General features: G+C 45.5%; 1 protein-coding gene across 2 annotated transcripts in view; it reads left to right on the top strand.

Annotated features, from left to right (window-relative positions):
- The window catches only part of TMEM178B (transmembrane protein 178B), a 233,928-nt gene extending 216,547 nt beyond the window's left edge, over positions 1-17,381 (top strand). Inside the window, exons 4-5 of one of the 2 annotated variants that reach the window (XR_010069044.1) lie at positions 3,958-5,803; positions 12,257-17,381. Coding sequence is in view for 1 of the 2 variants with exons in the window: in XM_063319888.1 (XP_063175958.1) it covers positions 3,958-4,208 (251 nt within the window). In the remaining variant the exon portion in view is untranslated. Of the gene's footprint in view, positions 1-3,957 lie in introns of both variants that reach the window. The other variant, XM_063319888.1, reaches the window with a different exon arrangement.
- Positions 17,382-21,552: the final 4,171 nt, after the last annotated feature.

Below are 21,552 nucleotides of genomic sequence, written 5' to 3'. Positions count from 1 at the left end.
AGATAGCCATGAGGTATTTGATAGCTGAGGTGATCAAACCACTGTTGATCATCAGTCCGCTAGCAGGACAGGCACTGTAAAAACCAGCCCGAGAGGAAGGGCGGCTGTCTGATGAGGAGTCCAGGGTGGAGGTTTGACTACACGTCAAACAGCAGTTTCCGTGGTGCAGACATGGCCTTACATGAAGTTTCATCTCCCACCTGACTGAAGCGTTTTGCAATGACACGTGAATTTCCTTTGTCAAAACCACCGCTGTTGCCCTGTCTCATTCATTAGTGTTTCGCTCAGGATGATACCATGTAAATCCCAGCACAAAGAACTTAGCACGTTCTGCTCTCCCCAGCTGCTGAAGGCGATGGTCTTTATCTCCCCTGTCCAGCTCGCATATCAGCACATCCCTGGTGAGCTCTTATTACCGTCTGTCATTCACATTCTGTGTGTCAGTGCCGCGGCAGAAGTGCCGAGCCTGGGACCACCAGCCTTCAGGTCTGGTCGTCTGCTTGGGCCAGAGTTATGGCAAGTGTTTTTCACAAAGAAAGAAAAGTCTGTGTTGCTGCGGCTGCCCAGGGATCCGGGGCTTTAGTGCACATGTAGGGCAAGAACTGGCATCTCACTGATGGCAAGAACCTGCCAGGAAAATGAAACGGGGTTTAGTTTATTTTCTGGGGAGAGAAAGAATCTCAGGGTTGGCGATGCTCATGACTTGCTGCAATCCTGGTGTCTCTGAAGCGCCGTGTCCATAGTGCAGGCAGTGTCATGGGCAGGAGTGACAGCCTCCCAGCTCCTGCCATCCCAGCTCTGTGTCTTACCCAGACTAGCAGAGGCTGCATTTCCAAGGGTATGCTCAGTCGCTGCATCCCTTCCACCCGTGACTCTTTCACTATGATGGCCCACAATCGTGCAATTTGCAAGGATGATTCCTTGTGTTATGATTGCCAATTCATGAGGAAAAGCTACCGAACAGTCCTAAGGTAGTAACCATATTCAGTTTTCATCAGTAACCCTCCTGGTGAGAGGCCAGATTAACTACAAGTGGGAACTTCCTTGCTTGGCTGAATACAAACAACACACAGGACTCGTATAATGGCCATAAAGATTCCTCTAGGTGGGATAAAATGGCATTTTTTGTGTCTGTAATGAATAGCACTAGGGAGGCTGATAAACCTGTGCCGTACAAGACATCCTGCAGAAGCACTGGGGGGTAGCTGGCTGAGGACTGTGCTATGCATCCTCTGACGTTGTGCATGGCAATCGTTATTTATTGTCATGGGATTGGCACATTCTTCAGCGAAGGGGCAGGATGGGGACAGCCTTTTTTTAAAGAAGTCTCATGCTCATGATTTGCTTTATTCTCTACTGTTGTTACTTGTTCTTCCTCATTTTTTGTTTGTTATGGGGCAGAATACCCCCAGCAAGGTGGAGAGCCGATATATTGGGCACTGTTCAAATACAAAGAGTAAGCAACGCTCGTTGCACTGAGGAGCTTGTAATCAAAATAGCCAAGACAAAGCGTGAAAGCACAGGGAGTATTTGAAATCCAAAGTTATTTCCTTCCCTTTTTTACTTAGCAAATGCACCTTCAGTCTGGCCGCACAGATTTTCCCACCCACCTCTCTTAACAATCTTATATTTTGAGAGCGCTGAAATTATCATGTTCTTGCTAGCAAAGAAAGGCCTTTCATGTCATTTTCTAACCACAGCCATTTGAAATGAGCCACGGAGCTTGGTTCAGAGCTCAGTGGCTCGGATGGATCCCTTTCCCCCCGATCCTACAATGTCATGTTGACATGTCACACAGGGAACAACTGCATTCTTGCCAGACACCTTCAAGTTACTGGATAACCTAAGTGACGTGGTAAAATACAGAAGGCGGGTGTGGCTTCTAATCAAACTACCTGATTTTTGAGTAAGGGATTCTGGGAGGGAGACCTCCCCATTTATCCTGTTCTGTGTGTTGAAGCGGTGTAGGACATCTCTGAAGACAGCTCCAGGGCCTGGTGTGTCACAAGGCTTTTGTAAAAGTCCGGAACACTGATTGTAGACTAATTGGGTGCTGCTGTGAGGCAGGAAGGCAGTCTTTATTTAATTAGCCATAGTACCTACCATAGCAGCTCGTGTACTAGTCCGGACAGTGCCTGTGGCTCTATCATAATACAAGTATTTATGAATAACCTGGGCCATCTGGGAGCTGTATATAGCATTAGAGGAGGCACCCAGATTTCCCATATTCCCTGACCTTTACAACAGAGAGTATCTACAAGTGGGACTCCAAAACACATTGGAGAAAAGGCAGTGCAAATAGAGAAGGCAGTGATCAGAAGAGACAACAGAGAGGGATATGACAGTGGTCTCTCAGCAGGTTTGTGACAGAGATTTGCCAACAGATTTTAGACCTCTATGATATGCCTACTAATTAAAGGACCTGAGTATGGTGGGAAGTCCACACATTTTTGGTGGTGTATTTCCTAGAAACGCCCTCAGTTTCTGAGCCTGATTCCAGTGACTTTGCCATGTAATCTTGCCTGTGTCTTCAGAGTGGGGAGCGTAAAATCCATTTCTTCAAAGCAATTGCAACTAAAATAGCAAAGCAATGGAGAAACAACAGGAAAAGTGTCGCAGGAGAGAAGCAGGAGCAGGAAGGAGTAGAAGGATGCAAGGGCACCAGAAGAAAAGAACATGACACTAAACCCAGGCTGGCAATGACTGCTTTGTGGGATTGTGCTGTTTTAGGGATGAGACCAGGAAGAACAGGAGATTCCTCGCCAGCAGCTGCTAGTGAAAAGATGCAGGACGTGCTGCACAGGTAGCAGAGGTAGCACAGGTAGCACGCTACTGATTTGTGCATGAACAGCAGGATGACACACGGGACTGGCCACCCGTGTTACTATAGCACACATCCTGCAATATGCCTTCTGTGCCCAGGGCTCTCCAGGCAATTCAGAGAGGCCCACACAGGGAGGAATTAGAGAGGAAAAATAAGCTACCATCTTTATGTTGACTTTAGTTGTTATCTCTTGAGACAGGCGCATAGCGTCTGTAGCCATCCATTATTTGGTGTGTGGGTGGCAACTGTGACATTTCAGGAACTCAGAGTTTAGCTTTGATGAAGCTAGAGGCCAAAGATCAAAATTAGACTCATCCGGGTGGGCTAAGGTTCAGCCTCATCTGAAATGTTTGACTTTCCATAACACTTACCACCTGACAGAGTTATGAAGCCTGTCCTCGCAGTGTTCTCATGAAGAAAGGAAATATTGCTGCAGAGATCGAAAACAAGAACAGGATATTTTGAAGATTTCCCCAACACTGCAGAGGGCATCTAGATTGGGACTGCAGTCATGCAGAGGGTAGAATCCGAATTTTGTGAGGGATTTTATGATTTTGACAGTGATATTTAAAAGGGGGGTGTATAATTAAAGATTTTAGATTTTTATATAAGAGAAGTCTGGAAAAAAAAGCTCTCCAAGTAATTTCAAATGTATGTTTCAACACAGCCAGAACATATCAAGTATTTTCTAATACTTTCTTTTATAAGATCCATCACTGAAAAATTGAAATTAAACAAAAAAATTCAAGGGTTTTCCCCCCTAAAATATTGAAACATAATGATTCACTCCGTATTTGTCTAAAGCAAAATTTCAGAAAAATCAGTGGTTTTGTGAAGCATTCTGGTCCCCAAGGGAGTGCTCCTAATGAAAAAACTGTTCCTGTTAAAGTTTCTCCATAGAGCTCTGTTCAGTGTCAGATCGATATGCAAGGCTCTGCTGGCACTCGGTTCACTCCCTGTGGAGCCGCCAGAGTAAGCCACTTTCTATATGAACATCTTCCCTTAGGTATTTCCTTACTGCTTGCACCAGTTCTTCTCAGGCGGCTCGGGAGGTGGTGGGTCTATCACTCTTCTAACTTCTCGTTGTTTTTTTCCTCTCTCCTCCTCCTCCTCCCCTTCCCCCTCTCCTCCAGGAACCTTCTGCATCATTTCACTGTGCACGTGCGTGGCTGGAATCAACTTTGAGCTCTCCCGCTACCCCCGCTACCTGTACGGACTTCCCGACGACATCAGCCATGGCTATGGCTGGTCCATGTTCTGTGCGTGGGGGGGCCTGGGCCTCACTCTTATCTCTGGCTTCTTCTGCACCCTGGCCCCTTCTGTCCAACCTGTCCCCAGGACCAACTGCCCCAAATCTAGACCTGAGAATGGGACAGTGTGCTAAAACAAATAGCAAACAAATGCACACACACATACATATATATATATATATATATATATGTCTATGTATACCTATACATGCATATATATGTATATATAATTATATATATATATATACTCAAATTAATGCCAGTGCCAAGGTAGAGCTGAGTCCGACACGGCACTCACATCTCCACTGGACTCTGTGTTGCTTCGTTCTTTCTCACAACGATGGGAAAGCTTTTCTCTCACATGGCTCTTCCATCCAACTCTTAACTTCAGCATCATACCTTAGAGGTCAAATGAACATACAGTTGCACCTACTTACTGCCGTTTGGGAAGGGGAACAAGGGGTCCATGGGGGGGATCTGGAATCAGAATCTGTACGAGACATGGAGGATGGGGTGGGTGGGACAAAAAGCCTGACCATTGCAGCCAGAAGGGAGAATGCAAACAGCAAGCAAAGGAACAATTCAAGCATTTGAGCCACCTCTACAACGTACCTCCTCAAGGCCATCAGAAACCCACACACTTTCTTTTTCTTTCTTAAAACAAAATGACAGAAGCCTGCCCTGTCATTGGTTTGGGGGTTTTTTTTTGGTTTTTTTGGTTTTTTTTACTTAAAACATAGAAAACAAAGTGGACAGAACGTGTGGGGAAAAGCAGAAAAGCATTTTCTCTTTGCCTGCCAAACTTTAGAAAGAAGCAAACAAGTGAAAATAATAATACTAGTAACAAAAGGATCTAACAAAATAAAAACAGAAAACAACAAAAAAAAACTCCATGAGGACATCTCAGCGGACTTTCCAACAATGCAGTTTTAATCTTCCAGCTGCCTTACATCCAGGCTTACAACTGAGGCTGAACTGCTAACGTAAATGCAGCAGAAGGCCTTTTGAAAATGCTGTGATACATGTGTGTATAACTTTTTCTTCCCTCCTTTTTTTTTTTTAAAGAAAAAGAAAAATTTAAAACATTGCAATGTGATTGTCCAATAAACCATCCATGCTGTGTTTGTGGCCCAAAACTGAGGCACTGCAACTGCAGAAGCGTGAGGAAACCCATCAGGTCTGAGACAGCGTGTCTCCTCTGGTGGATTTCAGGATGGTTTTTTGTTTTCATGGAGCATCTGAGAGTTCAGGATGGTGGATCCAAGGGAAGACTGACCAGGAAGAAGGGAGGTGGGGGGAGCCCTGGCAGTTGTTCTTCCCAGGTACTTACTGGAGTGGGATTTCATCAAGTTTCCATTTTGGATGTTTGAGACAACTGGGCAAAAGCCATTGCCGAGGAGAAAAGGGGAGCTGATTTTTGTAAGGGAGAAGTCAGAGACGCCTCTTGTTGTGTTCATGTATGCCAAATAAGACCTTCCCACATCTTTGGAAACTGCCCCGGTTCACTGGACATCTCCACTCTTCAGCTGGGAGAACTGCGTACAGATGGAAGCGAAAGGGTCAGATGCAGAAAACAAGAGACCCATTTCCCATGAGCTCAAGCGTTGTATAATGTAATTGTGAATCTGCAAATGGGACTCTCTCTTTTTTTGGTCTTTCTCTTTTTCCTGCTACTCCTCTTCCCGTTGTCTCCTTTTTCCTTCACTCTGCTTTTCCCATCATTCAGGTGGTAGGTACCAGAAGAGCTAAAGGAACAGCTAAGTCTGGAGAGGCGGGTGAATGCCCTTAGGGGAAGCAAAGCATTTTGGCTGTGAGGGCAGCGGGCCCTTTAGGGGAACAGTGGCTGAGGGGAAGGTGGGGAGAAAGGGCCAAGGGTGTAACCAAAGGGAGTCTGAAGAGGTGATGACTGAATGGCCGTATGCGGGAGTGAGGGTACCACTGACAAACATACAGGCAAAGGGAGACAGGGCAAAGAAAAAAGGCCTCCTGAAAACCAACTCAACCCAACCCAACATGCTCTTAATTCAGGGATAGTACCAGCAATCCTTTCTTACATGATGGCTGCATGCTGTCAGTCCTCATTAGTCAACAAAAGTCATCCTCTGCATCTACAAAAACTCACCAGGAGAAGGAGGCAACCTGTTGAAACTGCCTACTGCACATAAATGAAGGCATTAATTTCCAGGTCATGCCATTCACACAGCTGGCAAGGAACAGTATTTTGCTCGGTTAAAAAAAAATCCAACCAACAAATAATTCTTCTGCAATACAATTGCATAGCCAGCCATTCCCCTTCCAGCCCTACTTCCCCTCCTCATTACACCTTATGTGATGATGTTGCTTTATTAACAGTGCCCAAAGAAAGGACGTTTCTGGAGGGTGTTTTGGAGTAGGGTAGATTTGAGTTGCTTTCATTCTTTCTCAACTACCTAGCTTTTACTTTCTCTGGTCTACAAATTCCCCAAACATGCCAACGCCAGCTGCCAAGCCAGTGTGTTGCCATTGAAGTGCCATCCCTGGCAACTGAAGTTTTGTCATTTCATTCTCCATTAGATCTGACTGGAGAATGTATTTATTTATTCATGTTGAAAATGCCTTTTGAAGAAACCTCCTTTTTAAGTAGATCGGTTTATTGCTTTTTTTCTGGCAAGGTTTTCAAATAGAGTGGTTTTGAAAAGCTTTGAAACCGTTTAACTGTGCAAGTGCCTACTAGGTGAGGAGGCTGATGAATGACTATTGGAGTGAAGAAGGAAATTAAAAATAAAATCAGCTCTTGGAAAGCTAAATGAAAACTAAAAGCAGAAAGTCAATAACTGAAAACCAAGAGAGACCTATAAACATTTCACGAACTTTTTCAAAATATGAAAAATTTTGAGAAAAACCATCTCTCATTAAGAGATTAATGCTTTAGAAAAATGGTAATTGTTTTATTAAAACAGCGTTGAACGCAAACTTCCTTCCTCCTCTGCAGTGCTGAGCGCAATAGGGAAGGTGTTTCATGTGAACACAGATACCTGGAGTGAGCCAGGTAAACAAAATGGCACGGAGGTGTCTAGCTGGAGCCCACCATCATGTCCTGTGGCATGGAAAGCAGTATGACAGCTCCTGTGATGATGTACAGTCTTGTGTGGTCCGTGACAATCCACAGGGTGTATTCTTTTGCAGATCCAGTTTTGAAAGAGGTATAGCGGTAAGATTTAAAGAACTTTAAAGTATTTTGCTGTTTTGTGGGTTCTCAAAGCTTTCCTTTCTTTCTGCGGCTGGCATGAAAATAGTTCTGCCTTGATGAATTATTCTCTGACAGTGTTGGTTTACAAGCTGTGTATGAGCCTGTGTGTTTGTCTGTGTGTAGCGATGGTGGAAGAGGGTTAGGATTATTTTTATTTACAAGAGACAAGTGTTAACCCTGGACCTTTAGACCAGTTCTGTGATGTTCCACGTGCTATAGCATGGGCTCTGTAAGGCCTGTGTGGCTATGAAACATCTAAAAAACTAAGGGAGTAAGTGTCTGAAGCAGTAAATGATCTTATAACCTTAATCTCAAACCGGATCCCCAAAGGGACCATTTGTCCAAACACCAGTTCTCTTGTCTTTGCCTCAAATAAAGGCAACCCCCCTTGGGATATTGTGAATTTTCCTCTGTTACTTGCAGAACCAGGACGAGCCCCATGTGCTTTGATACCCTTGAAGGGGGCTCACAGCCCCACCACGCATTCTGTTGGCTCAGACTCATCTTTAGAGCAGGGTTGACTCAAAATACATCCGGATCCAAATTTACAATGGTTAGTGTCTCTGTCTGTCCTGAGCCAAAGCACACTGCCATCTAGTCTGAGTTTCTGCATTTTTGGGATGCTTTGAAATATCTTTTCTGCACAGAGATTCAAGCTTTTTGACTAGCGTCTGGTTTTCAAGTTGAAGGAGTAGTTAATTAGAAATCTGTTAGCTGTGATCCCGGCATTAAGGGGCTTGACCTCATCCTTCAGATCTGCTCTGGTGAAGTGCCTAAGCATGTGTTTGCTGGGAGCATGTGACTAATCCCCTTAATTTTGGTTGACTATTCATATGCTTAAAGTTAAGAATGTGTTTTCCTGGATGATGTTCAGCTTCCTGCAGAGTCCAGCCCCCGCTTTTCTTTTCCTATCCCACCCTTGTAGATAAAGTGACACTCTTGTCCTAGCCTGATGTACCAGCGGTTGTTTGGTCTCCCTTTCCGTGAGGTGGTAACGTGGGGCCTGTAGCTGGCAGGCTCTCTCCCTCACGTGGCCTTTCATATTGCACTGCTGAGACAACACGTCTCTATGCCCCAGAGACCACGGAGGAACTTGACTGCAATGAACGCAGATGTCATGAAATGCCAGTCCTAGGGACGCAGGATGAACTGGCTCAACCCACTGCGATCTGCAGGCTGAGGTTTTATGTGTAGGGACCCTCAGTTATTGTACAGTGAAGTTGTCCTGTGACCGCAGCGAGTTACCTACAGGGGGTCCTGCTGTCCATCCCTGCTGGGGGCACTGTACACATGAGGGGGCTACATGGCAGGAGTCCATGTGCTCTGTATCTTATGTACTGTATAGAACACCTTCTTCTTCAAGCTAAAGCTGTTTGGTGTTAAAATTCCTGACTCACATTGGCCACCTGTATATATCATCTCTCCCTTCTCCCTCTCTGCAAACACACAACTGATCTTCCCTGATCTAAATATTACAGTCCCTCCAGTTATTTTTTTTCTTTCATTCTACTCGAGGGACAGTCGCAAGTGGATCACAAACCACCAGTGACCAGAACAATTTCTTTGAAATACTGCTTTTGAAAAATTGCCGTTACTTTTTAAAATGTTATTCCAGCTGCAGTAACAAATGAAAGGAAAAAAAAAAACCACCCCTCAGAGTCCTCTAAACAGCGGATCCTCATCCTCCCAGGAGCATGCAGGTATTCGGCTTTCCTGTAGCTGCGAGTCATTTGGGACCACTTTTAGCTATGGCATGTTAGCTGTGCAGCTCACTGGATAGTGAATAAAAGAACATCGGTGAGAGAGAGGATTGATAAGCAGGGTGTATCTCAAGTTCCCAAGCATTCCTGGAAGACTGTGTCTCCATGGCTGTCCATTTACCTACCATGCAGCGCCTCCGAATCAGGCTCATCCTTGAAGCCCCACTGATAAGCAGAGCTCAGAAGAAAATCACTATAATCTGTCCTTAATTCTTGAGTGCCAAGCTAACTGCCAGCAGTGAAATGGAGAGGAAATAATATGTTACCAAGTATAGCTTAAATAAAGACATACATTATTCGGGCTCTTTCTTCTGTGTGTCTCTACATAGGCCTAGGAGGGCTACAGGAGTGCTCAGGCACATTCACACAAACCAACGCTGCATTTCCTTGCCCCCAGGTTTTGCACTCTTTCATGGCCCATGCTGCTGTGCTCATCTATCCAGCAAGTGAGGACTCAAGATGAAAAACTGAGACAGCTCTGAACAATTGCCAGGCACCGCTGAGAGACAAAGAGTAAAAAGTGTGCATGAAGCACAAATGGCATGTAAAGATTAGCAATGGGTGAATTTCCAAGGTCAGGAGCTGAGTTTCAAACACGCCTGAGGTTTGATTGCAAACTCCAGGCCATATCCATAAGCTCTTGAGTCTGCCAGTCTGAGCTGAAAAACTCATAAAAACGGGGCTTAGCGCAAAACTTATAGCCCCACTCTTTCCAGTAATAGCAAGAAATATAATGCATCTGTTCCATAATCTGTTGAAGTCCATAGAAAGCTTCCACTTGGCTCCAGTGAGTTTTGGATCAGGTACCTCAGAAAATAATTTTACTGCTGGTCCTGGCTAACACTGAAAATGAAATGTGTGCTTACACACTCACAACATCTACTCTTTGGTCATCGAATGTTATGTTTTTCTTTTTTTCTCCCTGATTTAGGTTTTCCATCCTGTCTGCCCCACTAATAACCCAATCTTACAGCCTTCTTCAGAGCCATAGTTAGACATTACAACACTTTTTAAAACAAATGACCTACTGCTGGTGTGAGGGGGGTCTGATAAGTTCCCTGTTGACATCAGCGGGAGAACTGGAGCCTGATACAATGCTGTCGATTTAATTGCAGTATGCCTTGCACGTGTTTAGGATTTAACTTGGAGAAAGAGGCTAGGCGACTGACTGCCTCAATATAGGCCGCAAGAGGGAAATGAAATGCTGGTCACCTCTAGTAAAGCACTCCAGAATCACAAATCAGTTGTCCTTCCTTGCTCAGGGAAGACTTGCAATGAAAATAACTGAGGCTCAGAGAGGTTATCTGTAGGGGAAGGTGGGGGAGTGAAAAAAAGGAAACCAAACGGCAGTTGCTATAGGTCAGAATTGACGGGCATTGATAGAGTTAACGTGAGGACAATCCAACGTTGCCCACAGCATCAGCAGCAGGAATTGTCAGTCCCTTCCAGGACTGCATTTTTATATTTTTCCGTCACTGATTGACACTCCCGCAGAGTGGCGGAAAGCGCCTTCAGAAGTTTTCTTGCATAGGGTGTATACGCATGGACACCCTCACTCCACTCCTTCCTTAGACACACACACACGCATACCCAACATGACGTGGGTGCTAGTAACCTGTAAATATGTGTACTATAGAGAGAGAAAATACGTGGCAAAATGCAGCATAATAGTTTGTTTTCTATTCTTTTGTACTTAACTCAGGAGTTGCAATGCAATTCAGATGCCATCGGCGTCCGTGTTAGGTTGTGCGTGCACAACTTGGAAACTATCTGCTGAAGAGACGTGGGGAAACACAATACAACTGGGATGAATTGGGTATTCACCACCAAAATGTATTTAGATATTTAAGAAATAGTTGCTGATGTTCTTCTGATCCCAGAGATGCAGGGAAAGGAAGCAGCTGAGACACAAAAACATGTTTCTTTCTGTCTGTTTTGCCTTTGGGCAGATACGTCCAGCAAAAAGGGAGGCAGGGAGCAGCTCAGGGCAGAAACATCCTGAAACACTGCAGCAAGACTTTCCAGGGCTGACCATCAGTGCTCTTCAATACAGGGTTTCTACAGACCTCCTTCTGATCCAGACAGTCCTGAGCTAGCCATTCTACCTCCAAAAATGCAGTTGTGTCCGCAAGTCCTTCCTACCTTCTAGTGGCACAGGCCTTGGTACTAACCACTCATGTGCGATACGTACACGTGTCACTTTCTGAGTGCAAAAAGCTAAGGGGAAAAACCTGAGGTCCCATCAGAAGGACAGCCTTGGTGTTCACAAGACTGGTTCTTGCAGCCCTCTGTTGCAAGGGGCGTCTCAACGCAGATGGCCATAGTCACAAGAGAAAAAAATTGCACCATATCACCTCTAAATCAAAAGAGTTTATGATCCCCTAGTGTAAAAATCCCACTGTGCCGAGAGGCAATGCCATGGCAGGACACCTATTTCTATCCTCTGCAGAGGGCTTGTGCGGGCTGTTGGCAGCACCAAGACCACGGTTGATGCCTCTCGGCAAAGCAGGGAGCTTCACATCCCCATGGCTCTGAGCCCTATCTGTGGCAGCGGGGCACAGGAGTATCTCTGTAAAGGCAGTTCCTTTCAAGTGGCCTTGTTATTTTTGCCAGCTGGTCAGAAATACCCAAACAGCGACAGCAATTCTGCGGCAGATGAGATAAAGAGTCAAGTCTTCAAAAAGCTGCGTGACCTGCGGGTTTTGCCCCAGTTTCAGTGATGTAGACACCAAGGAGCGTGAATCAGATACGGCTCAGCCTCCTGGGGCCAGCTACAAAAAAGAGCCTCAGCATCCAGTTCCTCTTTAGATGGTGAATAGGAGGAAAACACTAAATGCCTTTGGTGTCTGCATGATTTTAAAAAGAAAAACATATATGCTCCTAATTTGCTTAAGCTCTTGTGACATTTTAGCTCGAGCATAGTTTTCATCTGACTGCAGAGCATAAGGCTGCATTTTTTTATGAAGGGTTATTCATTAACAGTATAGATCATAAGAAAAAGGTTCAAGTAATCAGAACAATAAAATAAAAGTGCAGCCTTAGACTATTCAGTTAGAGTGTACTGAATTATTTATAACTCCTGGGCACCCACAACAATCACAGACATCTAATTTAAACTGTTACTATTTTTACTCAGCAATTTCCATCACTTAGAATGTTTATATTCATGTATTTGTTGTTTGATCTTTTGCAGGACAAATTTTCCCCTACTTACGCAGAAAAGCATATTTGGGGACTTTTGAAGATATTCTTCTGCAGCAACTTCACTTATTTTAAAGCATTTTGAGGCCTAGTATGACAGATATTACAACTTTCAAAGCTGTAAACTGTACCTAACATGGGCTTGAACTTTCCATACTTTCTCAAATAAAATTCCCTTTGATTACAGGTCTTTGGAATCAATGGGAAATTTGCTTCATTAACAACTGTAAGACTGGGTCCTGTTTATATGACTTACATGTCAGCCCACTTAAGGATCTTTTGCATAGACACAGGAACAGTCACTGCTAAGTCACTCCAACTTTATGCCAATCTCTTTTTGTAAAAAACAACCATTATACTTGTGTGTGGCTGGAATAACGCAGGGTAAAGCTAGCCCATAGGCTGACACACATGTACATGTATATATGTATATATATGTATATATATTTGTAAATTTATGAAAAATGTCCATAGCTTCATGATTGCCTGAAATAACCTGAGGTTGATGTACAGAATTTCAGGCAAAGGACTGTTTCTTTTTCACAATCCTCATGTATCTCAGATTTAAATCAAAACAAGTTAAAAATCATTGTTTCCCAGGAAAATCCTCATTCTGCCATTGCGCCAGTCGAGGAGGGGTACCACACTAAAATCAGCAGCACGCACACCCACACACGTATACCCAGTTACAGGACTGGGTCTCAAGGGCTTTTCTAAGGAAAAGACACGGACTGAAAAAGCCTTGGCGGAATTTCTGTTCCACGTTAGCACTCTCAGTAGACTCACTTATCTTTTATTAAGAAGCTCTTTGTACAGATGCTGTTCTTCTGCACTAGGTTTGAGGGGCACCTCTGTGGGTGAAGTCAAGCTACACAAAGGCCTGGATTTTTTGAACCTGAATTCATCCCCATTAACCTTAAGCACTTAACCGAGCTCCTTATGTTAATGGGCTTGTCTCCCTTGGTTTCTTGTATAGTTAATGAAAAGACAGTTGCTTCTAGATGGTGAACCAGTAAAACTGACATCTAAGTCAGCTTTAGGATCTCCCTCTCACTCCATAGGGTGACAACTCACCTATCTTGGGTGGTCCCAAGATCTTAAAAGATCTTAAATCCTGGTGAGATGAATCAGGGACCTAATGGAGAAGAGCATCCGTATGGAGATCAGTTGTGCCGTGTGCTTCAGGTGCATGGCCTGGCTCACCATGCAAAACGCACGTGTTAATTGTGGAAGACTGTTGGAGCAAAAGGAGATGTTCACAGCAGCCTTCCCCTCCCTAACTGCAAAATGTCTGCAAAGGATAGGGCTTGCCCCAACCCCTAGAAATTACATTTGAGGTGAGTTCCTGGTGGTGGTCTCTGGGCACAGACTACTGGGTGGTCCCGGTGCTGGCGGTCAGAGATCTTTGTTTTGAACTCTTCACCTTTCTCTGTCAGTCCTCGTTGTTGCTGAAGCAGTTCAGAGAGTGAATTTACATCCTAAAAGTTTGAATATCTAAGCTGTTCAAAGGTTACTTTCTCACTCTGTCCCCAAACCGGCGCGAAAAAGGTCATCTAGCTGGCAGTGATAATCAGAAAATTTCCCTCCAAGGTACAGTTTGGGTAGTTTCCTGGTTTTTTTTCAATGTTAATAACTGCTTTACAAACAGCTTACATGGAGATTAAAGAGACTGCAATTTCATTCCTTATTGTTGGGATTATCGTTGTCCTCAGAAAAACTAAACTGGGGACTCAATAAGAGAATGAAGTGTGACTGGATTATTCAGAAAGCTGCTCTGACAAGGCTGAACATACGTCTCCATCTGATGGTGAGAGTATCTCAGAGCCAAAATTTGCGTAGCAAGTCTGTCTGGAAGGACCAGCAATATAACCCAGTATAAGAACTTTGGAGCTCTTGTATATTCCCATATTTTACCTGAACAAAACAAACACAGTCAGAGGAGTGGGACAATTAACCTGATTTCTGGAAACTCCAGGGCTGAGTGAACTTTGGATGGTGTGCCAATGTATGGTCACTACTGTTTATTTCTACAGCTAAATTTAAGTCAGTGACTTGACAATTCTTTACCCATCTCTCAGAACAACTTTAGTTTTGAAAATACTGTGAAGGTTATGGCAAGAGGGACTTCAGCTGGCCTGCGGGGACCTGTGAAGTAAAGATTCAATACTGTGTACCAGTACCTAGGGAAATACTTTAGCTAGAAAGTGAAAGATAAAGCTGAGTTCCAGGGATCAAAAGTTATTTTTCAGCATGGTACCACCTTGACCAAGCCATACTGTTTCATCCTGACATTCCTCTCCTCTTCTCCCTTTCCTTTTTTGAGGAGTCAGATATGTATCTCTCTCTCCCTCTCATCCTTTTCCTCCCTCTGTGTGACAATATAGAGATGCGTCCTGTAAAGGTGTTTTTTCTAAATCCCATTCCATACCAACTCTTGCATATGTGACTTTTGTTATTTGAGATGTCTGTGAAAAAGAAATAAAGGCTTTAAGAGTGAACTCTGGAAATGAGGAGGAGCTTGAGAATAAATCAAATTTAAGGATGCAGCACCATTTTCTGCAAGACTTTTCAGAATATTCCTAAATTCTCATCATTGCCCTTCTGCCATCCCTCTCTGTGAGAGGGATAGGGACGGTCCTGGGATGTGGGACTCTTAAAGGTCACTCTTTTAGCTGTTGACTCGCTATGTCTCAGGAGGGTTTTGCAGAGTTTTCAGAGTTGTACTGTCAAAGGAAACCTCCATTTAAAAGGTGATAAAGTCAATGTGCAACATCACGTGGGAGGAGGCTCTAAAGGGCGACTCCATCCCAGTTTATCTTACTTTCCCATTCCTTACAACAGCCCTGCATCTCCAACCTGCTGGACTCACTTTGCCGAGGGTGTAGCTTACCAAGAGGGGCCTGCCTGACCCCTCATCCCCATATTATCTTCTTGGATAATTTTCCACTTTCTCTTAAAAAACCCTGTCTCTCCTCCTAATGAAAGCCATAACCACTCCTGTGACCCTGCAGCAGGGAGGGAACGCACAGCCTCCCGTGGGACAGCAGCGACGCCTGGGCGCCGGGGCGATCCGAGGGGGTAGGCAGGAGGATGGGTGCGGTACCCGTGGCTGTCTCACATCACAGACCTGAAGCATCAGGTCTTTGCTGAGCTCCCACGGTGCTGCTCATGAGCCACTCGGCCAGTTCAGAGCTGTGGGTCTGACTCGTCGCTGTCTTGTGCCATCACACACTCCTATGGCAAATTCGTGCAGGCATGGCAAAACCCGCCTGTGTGAAGGCACTAGTGTTTTTGCACAACGGTCAGTGATAAATCAGGCTCACCGGACTCTCCTCCATCCACAGTAGGTGCATCTCATGCAGATATCTGCTCTTTAGGATTTCTTCTGCCACAAGTAATGTTCGCCCTAGCCACAAGCTACCACACTGGCCAAAAGTTTTTGGAGGGTTCACCTTCCTTAACTCCCTCATTGGTCCTTTTTTCCTTAAGAAAAAGCATCTTTTTGCTCAGAAGAAATTAAAAAACTCCCATAACCATCTTCTGGTGATGACAAAAGTTGCAATCGCCACTGTTTCTAATTGACACTTTGGAAGGCTTTGGATAATAATTCACTTAAATGCTTGCGAATTGAAGTATGTCAGCATTTTTCTAGGACATTCCCAAGTAAAATAATATGACTGGTACAAGACATTTGTCATGCAGATGCATCTTGGCCAGATGTTTATGTTTCCTCTAAGTGCAGCACAACACGTATCAAAGCTGCATTAGAAAAGACCTAGAATGCCACAATACTCAGGCATGTTCAGAGAAATGCATTGATACACTGCATTTATCTGGCACGTTTTCTCTTCAGAAAATTTTACAAGTATGAGTCACATCAGACCTGTCTGAGGCAGGTAGGTATTACAGCCATTTTAGAGACAGGAAGCCAAAAGCCGGGAAAAAGACCTGATGTTTAGTGGTTTGATGCCCCCTTGCAACTTCGACTAGCTGCAGGTGGAGCCTTGTGTTTTCCACCCTTTTGAAAATCCAGACCGTAGCTGGTTTATCCGAATCTGCAGTGGTTGTAAATGTGAAAGCCAGGATTAGGACACTCAGGATCCTGACTCCATCAGAGCACTGCTACGATGCTTTGATCCCACAAAGCACATAAGCACTTGCCTAATTTCAAGCATGAACGTCCCATTAATGATGCTATTGCCATGCTTAAAGCTAGGCACATGCCTAATTGCTTTGCTAGATTGGGAATTACTTTAAAATATATTAACGTTTAGCATATTTTGAAAATCCAAAAATGTGTCCATTTCTGATTATGTTTCGGGCATTGTCAAGGATATCTGGACTGTGTATGCAGCCGCTCAACCCAGTGGAGCACTTTTTAGCCAATCCAGGCAGAGTTTAATGAGTTTTGGGTAGTACCATCCCGTTGTCAGATGTAATCGAGGGTGACACGTCCTGCGAGGTTCTGACTTCTGTGCTGCTGCAAGAGGCAAAGTGGCTCCTTGTGGCCGTCGGTGCTAACAACACATCACCAACAACTGACTGTGGCGTTAGGTCGCGCTGGTAAGATGTGAGCGCGGTGGCTAATTTCTGAAGTAAAGCGACATCTTATCCATCAAGTGCGTTGTACTTTCCATTTCTTCCTGTAATCTGTTGCAGAAGAGGTGAACAGAAGTCGTTTAAATGTGAAACAGACCCAAACTTCTTGTTCCGTTACTCCAAGGTGCTAATCTGCAGACACACGGGTGTTTATGGAGGTGCGTCGGTGTTTGCAGGACCGTGGTCCTGAAGGATCATTTCAGTGGCAGGGTTGAGATCAGGGATCTAACAGGGAGAATGAACAAACCCCTGTCATTTGGAAAGACAAAAGTGGCAGAAAGCATCACAGGACTTTGCCGACAAACTGGCTACATCTTACAATTTTCCTTCTGTTTTGATTTTTTTTTTTTGTTTTATCCAGTTTGGCACAGAATACTGTATTTCCATCGATTAAAATCTTGTCTGGTAACTAACTAAACAACTTGTTCATGGAAAATTAAAAAATAAATAAGTAAACTGTCAATTGTGGAATGTAAACTGATTAAACAAATAAAAAAAAATCATGTTGTGTGTTTTAAGCGGCTGTGTCTGCTTGCGTCAGGAGCGGGGCTGGACACCTCTCACCACCCCCATCCCCATCTGAAGGATGAAGGACAAAGGGCAGAACTGGAAGGCGGGCAGCCTCTGAGCTACGGGGTATTCAAAACACTCTTTAAAAAACACTACTAATAATGATTAGATGGCTTCTGTTCAGAAACACTGTACAAAACATTACAAACACAACCAGTATCTCAACCTGACTATTCATGAGGAGTTTCTTCTGCCTGTCGTAGGAGGGATTGATTCCTGCTGGAGCCTTGGGAACTGCATATACTCTAACACCGTTAATCCCTTTTGGAGCCACTTAATTCGTAGAAGTCCACGACGTGATTAAAACGTATAGAGACACCGCAGTAGTTTAGCCCTCACCCTGCCCCAGTAAACAAACAAACAGAACGGAATATGAAATACAGTCATTTGAGTTTTCGGTGCTCAGCTGCAAAGGCAGGCGCGATGCGGCGCTGCTATTAGTGCTTCCTCACTGCACTTGTATCCTCAGGCCAACAACAACGAATCAGACAGACATTCGCTACACAGCTTCGAGTGGGCAACTAGAGTTGGGCTGCGGGTGCCCCAGGTTGAACACCCAAAGATCAGAGTATTCGTAACGAATGTAAAGGTACAAAAACTACCCCAGATGTATAAAAAGAAATTAAGAGGAACGGACAAAAGTGCTTTCAGCTGTCCTAGCAAAGGAAAACTGAAAGAGTAGATCACAGAGAAAACCACAAGTTTTTAATTGTTTAATTAATGAGTTTTAAATTAATTAACCTAGAACTAAACTATTACAGAAAACGCAGGCAAGTTGTTTTTAAATTTTGTTGGGTATGGTGTTAAATATTAAAATTGTCTGTGTTGGCTGTTTTTACCTGATTTAGCAGTTGTGCCTATCAAGATCTCGCCGTCAAATATAAGGAGGCACCTAAAACTTCCTGCCAGGTGGCACATTTTTCTACCTGATGGTTCTTCCTGAGCTGAATGTTTTTCAGCAAGAGACTTGGGGTTGTAGTGACAAAAAACAATCTCCTGCTCAGGATGGAGTCCTTCCTGCCCCCAAGGATGTGCTGTCTAAAATACCAACTGCAGTAAGGAGCTAAATGAAGGGTCTGAATAGAGGAGCATAAAAGGGAATTCTCCGTCAAAAACCTCATCAATACTACCATAAATTCCTGGAACTCTTCCCTGTCACTAATGTCCAAGTAAGTGAGAAATCTTGGTGAGACCCTCAGAATTCGGAGGATGTGCCTGGTTTTGCCACATTTTGAGTGCAATCGCTTGCATTACCAGTGTTTGTGACCCACCTGCTCCCGCACATAAAGTCTGTGGAGCGAAGCAGAGAACAGGAGGGGGAAAGACCTGGCCGGGGGGTAGAGAAGCTGGCAACCTCCCCAGGGCAGGTGAAGGGAGCAAAGGTTGTACAGTGGCATGTTCGGCACCATGAGGGATTAAAACCTTTTCAATTAAAAGTCTCTTCTTGCCTACTCCTGCCCATGCTGCCAGGCACTGCCGCCCACCCAGCCATCCACATCTGCTTAGTGAAACCTCTCTGGTTAGCAGCAAATGCTGGTGGCAGGGGCTGCTCAGGTCTTTGCTCTCTGCCACCAGCAGAGGCAACGTGATTCATCGGTGCTAAAAATGGAAGTCTGCAGAGCTCGCTCTGTGGCGGGGGAGAAAGCAGGTGCCCTCTCTCATGGCGGCGACGGCAGAGAAAGCCCTGGGAGCACGGACGCAGGGCAGAGGGCTCAGCCGCTCAGCGCTTGTACAGGGAAGGGGGAAGAAGAACGTGAACCAAGGGAGCCGGCTGTTCCTTGAAGGTTGAGCTAGAGATGCCACCGTGGAAGGGCCTGCACTGCACAGAGATTGGTCTGACTTCGGGAAAGATTTGTGCGTAAAACAAAACTTAGCCACCCGAGGGCTGAGTTTTAATCCCACAGTGCCCTGGGTTCCTGCGGTGCCTGGGCCACTCAGCCCTGCTGCTGCCGGCTCCATGCTGCTTTGCGGGGTGCTGCTCACTTCTTGGGGTCCTGCTCTCTGGCACAAGGGGACACACCAGGCAGCACCACAGCACCGCGCAGGAGCCTGCAATCCAGCTAGACAAAGCAGACAGCGAGCAAGAGAAGGGAGGACTCGTTAACGGTAGTTCACCACAGAGGAAACAGAGAACAGAGGGATTTAAATAACCCAGTATCACACAAGCCGCCCATGGTGGAGCAAGGGGCTTGCGGTGCCCGTGTTAGGCTGTCTCAGTCGGGAAGGCAAGGGCTGAGGCTGCCTTACACGGACTCTGCCTCCCCGCCACGCCGGGCACCCACGCTCGGCAGCTCACGGAAGTGTAGCAGAAGCGTTCATCTCTCATGGTTCAACTCCCGCTTCGAATTAGTGCCGTCACCTTCAAAGATACCTCTGTCTATTCAAGACTCCACCTGGTCGTGAAGGGAAGTAACTACTGACTTAGGAAGGGAAGTAGCAAATATTTTGAGAATTAGGTTTAGGAGAGAGAAATCTACTCGTTGGTTTCCTCTGCAACGTAGTGGGGCCTCAGCAGGTCGAAAGGAGGGACGGGGGCAACAACTCCAGTTCTTCAGAGCAGTGAAATCCCTTGCTCTGTCCCTGAGCAGCACCCCAAAGCGCAGCTTTCCCTTTGCTTTGGGGTATCTGCTAATGCTTTGAGCCCACACAGAAGCGAGGACCCTCTCACTGAAAAAACAGAGCAGCCGCTCTGTTTCAGAGGCAGGATAATCTCACGGTGACCTTTCTTGTCAGCAGCACATGATAACTGCAGCGGACTGGGGCTGCATGGGGTGAGGATGCTGGTAATGAAATGCTTTCATAGCTCGACACTCATTATTCCATTACATTATCGGGCTCTTCCCCAGGGGCCCTCTAAAGAGTCACGGCTGAGCTCTTTTCCTGCAGAGACCAAAACCAGACCACCTAACAAGCTACATTTACTAAAATTTTCGCTCCCTCCCTGCTCAGGGGGAGTGTGGTCTTGTTCATTTGCATCAGACAGAAGTGGAAGAACTACGCCAGCTCAGCTATGATTTTATCAGCCTGCTAACCCACGCCAAACTGAGCAGTCAGCCTGTCCCCAGCCAGGAGCGGCAGAGGCTGCTGCCACCCCAGAGCTCACTGCGCAGGGCCCGTGCTTGCCCCAGGGTCCCCAGCGTGCCTCAACCACCCTCTCTCTGCTACCCTGCATCTGCCGTTGACTTGCAAAGGCTGACCGCCGACCGCTTCTTTATAAGAAACTGCACTTTCCCTTTGACTGCTTAATTCCCTGCCATTTCTTCCCATCCTCAGATAAAGCCTTGGTCTTCTCAGTTCCAAAATTCAAAGTGTCCGTCACCAGCAGCGAGGACCTCACCTGGAGCTGGCTGCTCAGAGTGAAGCCCGCGTTGGCCGTGACAGCAAAGCCCTCTGACAGAGCTCAGCGCTTTACCAGGAAATGAGCTGGTGGCCCAAGGGCATGCCCAGCAGCGTGAGGGCTGTACTGCCAGCAGATAGAGTTGGAGAGAGGTCACAGAGACCAAGCTTTGGGCCATCACCTCCCCCCACTCAACCCCCTGGAGACAGCCCTTTCTGTCAAAGGTGGTGGTGGGTATTTCGGGAGGTATTAAACAGGAGAGCTGGAGGCACCAGGGATATTGCTTTGGCTTTTCCTAACTGTACTCACAGCAATACTCAAAATGCATGCCAGGAACATAAAGGGAGAAATAAACCCTGCCATAAGGAGCATGAGATTTGGAAAAGCAGAGGCAGCCAAAGGGTGAGAGAAGGGAATAAAATGCCAGGCGAAGCCTTCATAGCAACAGTAGGCACTTGGAGTTGGCCATACACATTTGAAACCACCATGCACAGAAAGCTGCTTAGTACTTCGATGCCTTCTGATGGCTAAATAAACTTTAAGTGAGCAGACACAGGCATGAACACATGCAGACACATGGGCACCCTCAACTTGTTAGGTAAAACACGAAACAAAACCGAACATCCATCTTCACGGCAAGGCAGATTTCCTCCCTTTCTGTTATGTTTTCTTACAAGCTTCCTGCAAACCTGTCAGAGGAAAGGAGGCTGAGAGGCAAGCAAGTTGCTCTGTGAATTGAACAAAGCCTCGACTTTTCAGTTTCACATTTGGGGCGTCTCTGA

Source organism: Chroicocephalus ridibundus, chromosome 1 (genome assembly GCF_963924245.1).
Source record: "Chroicocephalus ridibundus chromosome 1, bChrRid1.1, whole genome shotgun sequence".
Taxonomy (NCBI): Eukaryota; Metazoa; Chordata; class Aves; order Charadriiformes; family Laridae; genus Chroicocephalus; species Chroicocephalus ridibundus.
Note: the sequence above shows the minus strand (reverse complement) of the source record. Positions and strands in the feature narration are given on the sequence as shown.